The sequence below is a fragment of the Rhinoderma darwinii genome, chromosome 4 (genome assembly GCF_050947455.1).
Source record: "Rhinoderma darwinii isolate aRhiDar2 chromosome 4, aRhiDar2.hap1, whole genome shotgun sequence".
In the NCBI taxonomy this organism is placed as follows: Eukaryota; Metazoa; Chordata; class Amphibia; order Anura; family Rhinodermatidae; genus Rhinoderma; species Rhinoderma darwinii.
In genome coordinates, this window is record NC_134690.1 from 87,178,223 (window position 1) to 87,190,540 (window position 12,318).

General features: G+C 42.4%; 1 protein-coding gene and 1 non-coding gene across 5 annotated transcripts in view; both read right to left on the reverse strand.

Moving 5' to 3' along the window:
• The window catches only part of ATG16L1 (autophagy related 16 like 1), a 58,250-nt gene that overhangs the window by 18,144 nt on the left and 27,788 nt on the right, over window positions 1-12,318 (reverse strand). Inside the window, exons 7-11 of one of the 4 annotated variants that reach the window (XM_075861307.1) lie at window positions 8,199-8,282; window positions 6,039-6,098; window positions 3,413-3,457; window positions 587-689; window positions 1-46 (exon numbers count right to left, since the gene is read on the reverse strand). The exon at window positions 1-46 is cut by the window's left edge and continues 60 nt beyond it. In XM_075861307.1, coding sequence (XP_075717422.1) covers window positions 1-46; window positions 587-689; window positions 3,413-3,457; window positions 6,039-6,098; window positions 8,199-8,282 — 338 coding nt within the window. The remainder of the gene's footprint in view (window positions 47-586; window positions 690-3,412; window positions 3,458-6,038; window positions 6,099-8,198; window positions 8,283-12,318) is intronic. The other 3 variants (XM_075861309.1, XM_075861308.1, XM_075861310.1) reach the window with 3 other exon arrangements.
• On the reverse strand, window positions 215-486 carry LOC142646581 (small Cajal body-specific RNA 6). The gene has a single exon (XR_012847510.1).

Below are 12,318 nucleotides of genomic sequence, written 5' to 3' on the forward strand. Positions count from 1 at the left end.
AGCCTGGGCTGAATCGCACTGCATTGACCTCTCCATCATGAGCATCCTTCAAAAAAACAACATAACACGTATATGATGAAAACGATCAACAATACAGTACACGAACACATGGAGGTAACCGTGTAGACACCACCTTACAGTCCCCATCTAGAGGTGTAGTAGTCTGAATGACGGGACAGGCTGATATAAAAAGATTGAACAATGCGTCACATGAGGTCTCAGCTTTAAAACTTATGATCACGCAGCCTGTGAAATTCTGCCTGCACCACGGCCTCCTTATCACTTACTATGTAGGATTGCTTCAGAAAACGCTTATCCTTTCACCTCGTGCAGATAAGCGGCATCGAGACAAGCCAATACTGTCAGCAGCCTTTAAAACCAAACAACACATATCTTAAGTGTAACTGGATACAAAGGAGGCTGCAGGGAGCGCAGTGGCTTGTAGAATTCCAGTGCCTTCAGACCTTTTACTATTCATCACGGACCTCAGACACATTTCCCCGTATACTACGGCACGACGTTTACAGTATTCCATTACGGATCACGAGAAACATAGAAAACACACAAGTAACAAGCGGCTACTCACAAATGAGTGAAGAGCTGTAACTGGAACACGAACTTCCCTGCTTCTTCCTGCCTGAGTGTCTGTGCAGTCCTGTGAGGCTGGGAAAGAAGATATAGACCTCCTCCTGGAAGGAAATAGGAAGGAATTAACATATATTCACAGCCCACCCTCCGACTCAGTACAAGGAATACAAAAGACACATAATCCCATAGAAAGCCATACAATAGGCAGCCATGCCCACCATTGAAAACAAATGCAATGAAGGGCACGGCAAGGTAAACAACCCACAATACCAAAAACATTGTCTTGTATACGGTAACATTTTATCCAATGTCAACAAGACCATGAATTTGCCACATTTAGTATTGAATGAATAATAAAAAAAAACCCTACCGATCATATTTTTAGGCCATTGGACAAAGGTCAGAAACAGAACTTTCCTGTGAAATAGTTCTTTAGCATATTCAGCCCAATGCGCTTGATCAGTAAAAAGAAATCTATATCTCTATGGCAAAGATGCTATATACACTTTTGAAGTGAATTTTTTTTCTTCAAATAAAATCTATTTTTTATCCGTTTTTAAACAACTTTTAAATTTACTTTCATTCCATTTTTTTTTTTACTTAAGATACAGCTTCTATGTATCCTGTATGCTTCCGTCAAAGATGATTCTGTCACGTCAGCTGCACTGACGGGTTCGCTGAAAGCTGGTCTGACAAACAGGATCCAGCTAATAATGATATTAGCTGGATGCCGTTTGTCAGAGAGACGCTGGACTAGCGGTCACCGAATGGGTCAGTCCTGCAGACCTGAGGGAAATCAGCTTTGACGGAACGATACAGATTCTATGCATACAGGATACATAGAAGCTGTATTTTAAAAAGTAAAAAAAAAAATAATAAATCAATTGAGAAGTTGTTTAATAGTATATAAACCATGAATGTATTGAAAAATAGCCCTTAAAATAGCTGGCATAAGTACAGCGGCAACAAGTTGAGGTGTTGCTTGCATGTGTCTACCTTGGCATGTTGGTAAGTAACAGATATTATAAGGAAATTCGCTGCATGTTTTAGTGCTTACTAAAGAATAAATCCTGCACAGTAACTTTGTGAATCATGCTCATGGTTACATATGTAAAGCATGTTAGAAGAGTTACCCATTGCTTTTTCTAAGCAGAGAATACAGAAAGACCAATAAAAAAAATCTGTTACATAAGAACAGATAGGATTACATATATGATTGCACAATGTATGTAACATACATTGTGCAATCCTATATGAAGTTCTAACATATGCATAGGAACTCCTACATGTAAACTTAGTAAACAGATCATGTACAAGTAAGCTACATTTCCCCAGTTGCAATATACCGTTGTAAGAGGGGTATCCAGCTTTATAGTAATAAAGCGTAAGGTGGTTTTCAGCACCATTAACATTTATGGCCCATAGGTAAGATATACCATAAAGTTATGATCAGCGTTGGTCTCCGTGGTCAGACCTCCACCCTTCATTTTATAATACAAATGTCTGCTTCTTTCTAATCTACTTTGTTTCATTCCCTCATCATTTTCATATCCATTTGCTGTGAGTGAATAAAACTATTCTGGTTTGTATCCTGAGGCTAAATACCTATAGAGACCTAACACTTCTCATAGCGGATGAGGGCCTGTTCACATCGGCATCGGCCCTCCGTTCGTTGATGGGTTCCGTTAGACAATTCAGTCGCAGGAACCCATGAACTGAAAGGCAAACAGAAACCATCGCTTCCGTTTGCATTAGAATGGATTTCAATGGTAATGCTTCCGTTGCAATTTGTTTCCGTTCCGCAAGCCTTCCGTTTTTTGTAGAGGAAACAATAGCCTAGTAGATTACGCTATCGTTTCCGCTAAAGAAACGGAAACCTTATAGAACGGAAACGAATTGTAACAGAAGCATTACCATTGAAATCAATGGCAATGCAAACGGCAGCTATGGTTTCCATTCATGGGTTCCTCCGACGGAATTGTCTAACGGAACCCATCGACGGAATCAGACGCAGATGTGAACACAGCCTGATACATTGCTCCCAACTGTCAAAACAGGAGGGATTTGTGCAGCAGATGTAATAATCTCACAAAAAATTATCTAGACTGGATACAATTGTAGCAAACTTTTAACAATGAGAAGAATTAGGTCTGTACAGTAGCCCCTCTGGTTGCAAGTAAAAAGATTTATATCCAATTACAGCAAGCAGATATCTTGAAAATAGCGTGGAATGAAAAGAAAATATATTAAAAAGATACAGAACTTATTAAAACAACGATTAAAGGGGTTTTCCCATAATCATAATTTATCACCTATCCACAGGACAGGTGATATCTGATCGGCGGGGGTCTGACCACTGGGACCCCCACCGATCACGAGAACGGGCTTACCTTACCTGGGAGCCCCATATGAATAGAGCGGTAGTGCACATGATCGACAACCGCTCCATTCATGTCTTTTGGGCTGCCGAGCTCCATCTTCAGCAGCCCCACAGAAATAAATGGAGCGGTGGCCGTGCATGAGCACCACAGCTCCATTCCTATAGGGCACCTAGGAACGGCAAATTAAGTCCGTTCTCATGATTGGTGGGGGTCCCAGTGGTCGGACCCCCAACGATCAGATATTCATCACCTATCCTGTGGATAGGTGATAAATATTGATTATGGGAAAACCCCTTTAAGCAATCTGTTGTAAGTCTAATTTTGGTAGTCTGTACATAAGTGTAAAACATGCACAAGAAAAAGTGAATTTAGATCTGCAACTATCCTGTCCTGCAGAATATACGAGTTATAATGAAGAGTGTGAGAGGAGAGGGAAGCATCACCTGGAGGTGTCAGAATGATGGCCCAAGAGGGGAGACTCAGACATGCTGCAGGGACAGTTCATAGGTCGCCGAGGTGCAGGAAGAGCAGGGAGAGGGAAGCAGGAGACAGAACACAGAAATTAACTGAGCATTAAAACAATACACAAAACTAGCAATCTTACTGGCATCCAACCACAGCAAGAACCGAGACAACTGCAGAAACCCATAGCAAGTGGAGTCCCATTTCTCACAACGTAAATAATCAACCAGGTCCCAAATGTGAAGGGGCATTCCCAGGCAATTATGTTATTGCATATTGCTAGGATATTCCATAACATTCTGCTAGTGAGTGTCCAACCTCTGGATCCCAGTAATGAAGGGACCGAGGTCCTTTTGGCTTTGACTGCAGAGACGCTCCTGGCCACCCGCTGTGCAGAAACACTCTGTAGGAGCCGCAGAGCTTAACCAACGCCGACGCTCCTTCATTCTATGGATGGGTGGGGGTCCCAGTAGTCGGGGGCCCCCATCCATCAGTAAGTGATAGCGGGATGCAATCACTTTGGTAGGTAGACTCCTTTAACTATGTATCCCTTTTGCTTTATGGAAAAACAGATATTTTTACTGGCCGACAGATGAACAATCAAAAGGTTATCAGATGCTACCTTTGGTCGATACTGGCGGAAACATTCCCAACTGTGCATAGTGAAAGGGGTTGCCTCTCTAACTATAAAGAACAGTTCACATGTACTTTACTCTGCTGGTTGGCATTGAACAGCGCAGGAATGTAAATAGAATAACTCTTAAAGGGCACCTCCAAAGATGATCGTATGAGTCTCCCCAGTTTAGAAGTGATCATGGGAGATGCAGCTGGGAGAGTCAGAGGTTGCTTCTGTAGAAGAGGCTTCCAGCGTCATATGAATGTCTAACACAACAAGACTGTCTACTCCCCCCCCCCCCCCATTACTGTGAGACTTCTGACTGGAGCCATAAGCACGGTCTTCATTGTAGATAATTATGTCCCAGACTTCTTCCAATTTTTTTTCGGCAAAAATATGCTTGTAACACATGTCCGGTCTAAAACTACCCGATTGGTTTTTTTTTCCTCTTTCTATACACAATTGTTGCTACATATTGCATAAAGAAACAATACAGCACAAAATAAATGCCTTGCATATATTGGTACCGAATTAGACGTACGATTATATTGGTCACGATTTACTTGTTGAAACTCAGATAAAATCAGACAAGTTGCTATGTGCAATACGTTTCATGCAAAATAAATAATTCAAACAAAGGGGGAGGGGTATGAAAGCGAATGTAAAGTTAAGGCCCTTTACACGGGTCAATGATCGGGCAAACGAGCGTTCATATGACTGTGCGTTCCTGCTCATTGCCCTTTGTATACAGGGCAATGATCAGCCGATGAACGGGGAAATGCTCATGTATTGGCTGATGGTATAGTTTATGCGGCAATAAATACTGTAAACACGAAGATGTGCTGCCGACATGTTGAAAATTATGGAGACGGGCGATCGTAGTATCAATCGCTTATCCCCATACATAACCAATCATAGCTTCTTGTAAAAGGAGCAAACGTGCGCCGATCATCGTGCTGCCTCATTAATCGGCGCTCGTTTTCACGGCACATATTGGCCAATGCAAAAGGATCCATGTGACCAATCAAATCACCGACTTCTTTCCCAATATACCCCAGAAAACTGAACTCTTGTTGCTATGAACCTCTACTCCAATTTTCCTTTGGACTATATTTTATCTTCTTTTCTCCTCTCAGTTTTTTTTTCATTGTTGACCCTAATTTAACGATGAGAATACAACTAGGAGTCAACCCTGTATCTAGTATCAGACAAGGAACTAGTGGACAATCATAAATCCTCAAAATGACAGTACAAAACACATCTTCCCCCTCCGAGGGTACACCCACACGTAAACAGATTTGTTACTGATTTTCTACAATGTAAAGGGTAAAACACCCCGTGAATATCCTTAACAGAAACAGCTGCACCATGGCACCACATATATATATTAAAAAAAAAATTCCACCCAGTCTACAATGCTATAGCAAAAAAATAAATAAAAACAATCCAACTGATGTGTGTGAACATTCCTGTAAGCTCAATGGATAAAGAAATGAAAAAGTCAACTGAATAGGATCGGAGGTTGACACTCTCGGGAAGGTGAGGACAGAAGGGAACAAATGAACGTGGGTAGGGGATAATTCCCTTTCCAAATCATTTGATTGAATCTCATAAAACAAGACCCCTGTTAAGTGCAATAAGTCACAAAAAACCTGTGGTCAAATCCATCTATATAATGTTGACATGGTTGGGATACCACAGGTAGAGCCCATTTATGGCATTTTCCTGTGTTATGGAAACCCATTTATACACAACGTGTCAATAGGATCTAACAAGGTTCATTGTGATCTTTGGAAAATGCTGCTAACTAGGGACACTTTATAAAAGTGCTAGAAAAACTCTGAAACTTCATACAAGGATAACGGCAATTATGCAACTATATTTTCCACACTAGTTCCCAGTAAAAAGCAGTAGAATAGCTTTCTGTCATATCAAGATCCTATGATGAATAGTAAAGTGAAGAACAGCAATATAGGAAGGTGGAGACCTACCCGAACATATTAGTGATAGAATCCAGAAGGCCTCCTACGGCAGGCTGAGAGAGTCTCTTACTAGAGGGAGAGGGAGCACAGGAGTAAACCAAGTGATCATTATGGTCCAAACCTGAAAACATTTTAGTTGTCAATATGACCTTAAAATGGACATGGACTCTGGGGACAACATTCAGCTATCGGACAAGACAATAGGTGACAACACGGGGTCTTCTAAGGTCTGCGCGTGGTAAGGAAACACGGCTGTGGTTAGTATGGTGGGTAAGTAGACATAGAAGATAGAGGAAGAATAAGAACAAGAAGTGAATGCACAGACTGAAAATGTAAAAGGTCTACTTCTAGAAGAGCATAGAGATGCACGATGCAATGCTGGGTGAACTCCTACCGCTAATAGAGTGGAAGAGATCAAAAAAGAAGATCTTTAAAAGCTGATCATACAAAGCAGATGCCCACTCGTTAAGCTGTCAGGCATCGGTCTGTTCATTTCAATAGGGAGAGGGGGATAAGTTGCTGTCAGATACATTTGGCAGCCACTTATCTCCTGTGGGGAAAAAAGGATTGGGCATGTTCGAGATAATCTTTTCCTCATCCAATGGAAAACGTCGGATAGTTGTCTGGTAAAGAAGTTTCCAGTGATGGGAAAGTTTGAAAATGACATCAGGGGAGTCGGAGTTCAGACCTCCAGCAGGATTTTCTAGCAAGCTGGAAGATCAATTCTACTAATATACCCGGCCTATCCTCCTGAAATGACCAAGCTCAACCAACATCTACCTGTGGTCAAAGGGAAAAAATCAACCTAAAATTGATCTCCTGGCATGTTGGAAGATTACATTAGTGGTGTCTGTTCAGACCTCCACGGAAATGTATTCATTCAGCAGCAGGAAGATTCCCATCACAGGAAATGTCAGACACCACATTTTAAATGAACGGACATTTAAGTAACCTATTTGTTCTGTAAATCAAATATGGTCACAGACGCCACTTTTGTGATCTTCTGTCATGTTCCTATGACATGTTGGAAGATCAGATTTGGCTGGATTTCCCCTTTAAGAGCTTTGGGTCATCTATGTACAAGTGTTCATTTGTGTTCAGTAGCACCATCAAACTAATGTACTACTCTAAAGTTGGCCATACACTTGATAGCGGTTGTGCGAATGATTGTTCAGCCGACAGCTTTTCCTCCCACACCCCGCCCCTATACACGATCTGCTCGTCCGAGAGTGCATGTGTTTTCAACAGGGAGAAGCGAGATAGCCGCTACCAAAATCCTCTGGCAGCGGCTTATCTATTTGCAAACAAAAGGATCAGACATGTTGAAATTCAACATGCCCGACCATTTTCTCCGCAAACTCTTATGTATGCCGGCATCCCGCCTCTCCCCTGACGTATTAGATTGTCGCACAGAAATTGGCGGGTTTGGCCACCATACATCTATAATATGTATGGCTAGTTTATGATATGGTACAACATTTGGGAAATTTAAGAGATCAGCATTGAAATACCTCCCTCTTGGTGAAAAAAACACAACCCATTATGACATTAGGGGCCAAGTTATTTGTAATATTGTCACAAAGGTGGCAAAATGCTGAAGCAGATTTAGTAATGCATAACAGGAAGGTTTGTGTAAAGTCGAATTCTAGCCACCTGTATTAAACAACGTGAGGAACATTTTATCCGCTCCTTACATAGATTTCCTGTGAATAAGATCTGCTGTGGCACTTGCTGTGGATACCAAACTTTTTATAAAACGTGAATAAAACATTGCGGTTAATAAAGTGATTGTTAAAATGGCAAAAGAGGTTAAAAAGACAAAAGGCAGCGTTTATAAGATTCCTTTAATCCAGCATCCTCGACACCTGCCGATTTTTGGTTATCAGACAGCCATTGAAAGTACATAAACCTCACTTACAAGAGTCGAGAGCATTCAGGGGAAGAACAAAATAAAATACATAAGACTTTATATTGTAATAAGAGGATTCTCCAAACTGGTTCTCTGTGCTCACCCTCCTGTTTCCGCAGAATTTCCCATTATATTGCAGTTCTATGCTAGAAACAAGTGCCGGATTATCAGACTTGATAAAAGGATTAGAGGAGTTTCATTGTGTATACAAATATCTATGTATACACACATCAAATAACATGCAAGCAAAATTAACTTACTTCGACAGTCGTCCAGGGGCTGGAGGGGCAGTGGCGTCTCCTGAGGGTTCTGCATTATCATTCAATACTTCAATATCATCATCTCTGCAGGAGGGGAGAGAACACAAGCTGTTAAACAGACAAGGAAATGATATACACCCCGCTTCTATATTAACATAACAATAACCAAACTGGAATTCCGACTGTGGAACAAAAGATTGTGTTGACTGCCGAATACAAAAGTGGAAGCTGACAGAGTGAGATGTCTGGATATGAGAGGGCGTTCACACCTGGCAGGACTCTAGATTAGCATTTTACATGGTTTGTGAAATGATGTTTAGCATTTTAGCTTGGCTTTACATGTTACAATCTGTCATAGATAACGGTTGTATTGTAAAGTCGCTATGTGTAAAGACCCTTTTACACTGGCCAATTATGGTGCATGATCGTTCACAGAACGCTCGTTCCCAATCATCGCCCTGTGTAAACAAAGCAGCGATCAGCCGATGAACGAGCCGCCGACATGATAGAAACGCATAGGGACGAGCGATCGTAGAAACAAGCACTCGTCCGCCGATCAGCGAGTGGTCTTGTTGATTGGCACTTGTTTTCACAGCCCATGTCGTGTAAGAGGACCCTAAAGCCACTCATTCCTACACTTTCAATATATAAGACTATAATGGAAAAGTAGTGCCCAAAAAAAAATAAAAAATCATCAACACGAATATAAATAGGTCTTAAAAAAATGCAGACCTATTACTAGAACAACCAATATAATATCACATTATATGATATGTGGTCTGTTTTGTATGCTTCAAATATGAAGTACCCTTATCCATATGGCAAAAAAATAAAAAATGAAAATAGGGTGAGACTTCATGCACACAGCAGAGGCTATAGGGTGGCACAAGGAGTCCGTTCTCCACTGTATGCTGCTCCGTCCGGAGTCTCCCCTGAAAGCAAAGCTTATAGGAGAAAATAACCATTCAAAATTGCGTGCAATGGAGCATGCTAAGACGTTGTACTCTATTGCTGCCCGGTTATGGATCCATATAACAAAGCAGAAATGTGCGGTGTACTGAGGAGGAGAAATGCTTCATAAATAGCGGCATCTTAGATCTTTGGGGACTTTATATTTAACAAAATGTTTATTAGTGTAGAAGCCCTTTAACAAACCAACAAGCTTGATTTAAGAGACCCCGCATATCTGAATAGCCCTCATGAGGACAGGCAAAGCCTAAATTTACCACAAAAAAAAAAATCCCTTGACAAAACCAAAGCTCTATGCATATTACCACTTTTTTTTATCCCTTTATTTAAATTTATCCCCTAGTTCAAGCACAGTCTCCCATCCTATCCCGGGACTGCTGGGGCGATCTCCTGGCCTCCTCCCTGCTCTAACGCGATTTATTGTTGGACCACGACAGAGCAGTCTGTTAAGTGACGAGACTCGCTGAAAGTGGAAGTTATGTCATTTGATTGACTGATGCACCTTCTGCTCCAAATGCCAAGCATGTTCTATGGCATGTTATATCCGTTTTAGTAGTCATATATTGTTTTTTCACTGAACTTCGGCTTTAACTGCTTTCCGTGCCGTAATGGACAGGTGTGGTGAGTTTTAATATACAGCTGACACCCCACTGCAACAGCCGGGATCGGAGATAACTCAGATCTGGCTATTTAACCCCTTAGATGCCACGGTCAATAGCAACCGCCACATCTAAATGTCGACGCGATTATGGCAACAGTCAGTAGATAAAAATGAAATTTTTGATTGACAGGCCTGTTCCATCGATGAGAAATCTATTACACATTCTTCTCTAATCGTTGCCGCTATGACTGTAGTGTGTGCAACAGGTATCGCTAGAGAAGCGGTCAGGGAATTTTATGGTAAATATCTTGTCTCGAGAGGATAAGGACAGTGTAAAAATGTGTAAACTAGATTGATGCACAAGTTTATAAATAGCCTAAGAGAGGTGCAAGCGAGGGTAAGTTCGTTTTCTCTCCCCTTTTCTGGAAAAAAAATAAAAAAAAGACTACCTTCCCCATGTGTGGCTATTATAGAGCAAATATGCTCTGTGATTGATAAGGGACGGCGATGATTGGGATCATCCAATACCATACAGCAATCCTCTCCATGCATACTGTCAGCACGTCCCGTGCTGCCACCCCCCCCCCCTTGCCTCTCTTATATGGGCTTGAAGAGGCTCTGCCACCAGATTATAAGTGCCCTGTCCCCTACATAATCGGATTGGCGCTGTAATGTAGATAACAGAGGTTTTTATTTTGAAAAATGATACATTTTTACATTTTTACCAAGTTATAAACAAGTTTAGATTTATGCTAATTAGTTTCTTAAGAGACAACTGGGCGTGTTTTTGGGAAATACCAAGTGGGAGCTACAAATCTATGCAGTTCTCACTTGAGCCTGCTGTAGCTCAGCCAAGATCACAGCTAGAATCTTGGCTTCATAACAAGACCAGCTCTATTCATGATCTAGGCCAGGGGTCTCAAGCACGCAGCCCGCATGCGGCCCCTAGGGCTGTCATCTGCGGCCCGCGGGACACAGAGCCGCTAGTATAGGCTCTGCTGCGAGACTCTGGAATTCCCTGACATCGCTGTCCACATATGAACAGCGATGTCTGGGGCTTCCCCAGAGCCGGAGTCCCGTGCAGAGCGCTAGTGCAGGCTTTGCTCCGGGACTCTGTGGAATTCCCTGACATCGCTGTGCATACATGGACAGTGTGTCTGGGGCTTCCCCAGAGCCGGAGTCCCGGGCAGAGCGCTTGTATAGGATCTGATCTGGGACTCTGGGGAAGCCTCTGACATCGCTGTCCATACATCGACAATGATGTTAGGGGCTTCCCCAGAGCAGGAGTCCCAGTGATGTCAGGAGCACAGCTGGAGTCCAAGGAAGAGCCTACTAGCGCTCTGCCCGGGACTCCAGCTCTGGTGTTGCCCCTGACATCTCTGTCCATATATGGACAGTGATGTCAGGAGCAGAGCTGGAATCCCAAGCAGAGTGCTAGAAGTGGCTCTGCTCCGGGACCCCAGCTCTGGGCAAGCCGCAGATGCTGCCGCGGCGCCCTCCGCAGATGCTGCCGCGGCGCCCTCCGCAGATGCTGCCACAGTGATGTCAGGGGCTTGCCCAGAGCTGGGGTCCCGGAGCAGAGCCACTTCTAGCACTCTGCTTGGGATTCCAGCTCTGCTCCTGACATCACTGTCCATATATGGAAATAGACGTCAGGGGCAACACCAGAGCTGGAGTCCCGGGCAGAGCGCTAGTAGCACTGTGGCACTATCTGAAAAGGGGCTGCCCAATCTTGACATGTGTCTGCCAAACGCTGCTAACTGAGCCGCCGGACTGCATTTAGCGACACAAACTGGAAAACTAGATTGTTAAAATAAGCACGTGGAGAAAACTCAAATTTTAAACCTAGCGGTATTATTATAGTAATGTAGTATTATTATAGTAATATAGTGTTCTAGTAGTTCAAATAACTAATTGATTAACAATAATTTTGTATTGTATCAAATTTGAAAGTAATGCGGCCCGACCACTTCACATTTTTTCTAGATGTGGCCCACTTACCCGGCCGAGTTTGAGACCCCTGATCTAGGCTATCTTTATAGCAAGGACGTATCAGATACATTCTTGTCTACTGAAGTCCCTCCCTGCTTGAAGTAATAGATACGTCCTTGGCATGAAAAGGGTTAAAATGAACTACCAGATGTGTAAAGAAAAGTGCCTTTTGTATTTTTATTGTTTTAATTCTGGTCAACCTCATCGGTCTGTGCTTAAAGTTACAGGAGCAAATCCTGTAAGGTGCCTATGACACATAGATGGCCATGCCCTAGTCACAGCTAACCAGTGTGGCTCTAAATAACCATGTATACAAATCACTATTCAATCCAGTTAAGATAAGAATATTGATGTGGATTGTGATTTGGATGAATGCAATGACCTTAGAACACTGAACTCACCAAAGCATGAAATGGGGTTATGGGAACCTTGCTGCATCCTTTGGCTTGTAACGTCAAGCACGGACAATTTTTTAAGTATACTGTTGGTAGTTCTCTTTAAAATTTAGAAGGTACAATACAGTATATCAGGTAAACTTGTTTTGCCAGAAAACGGTCA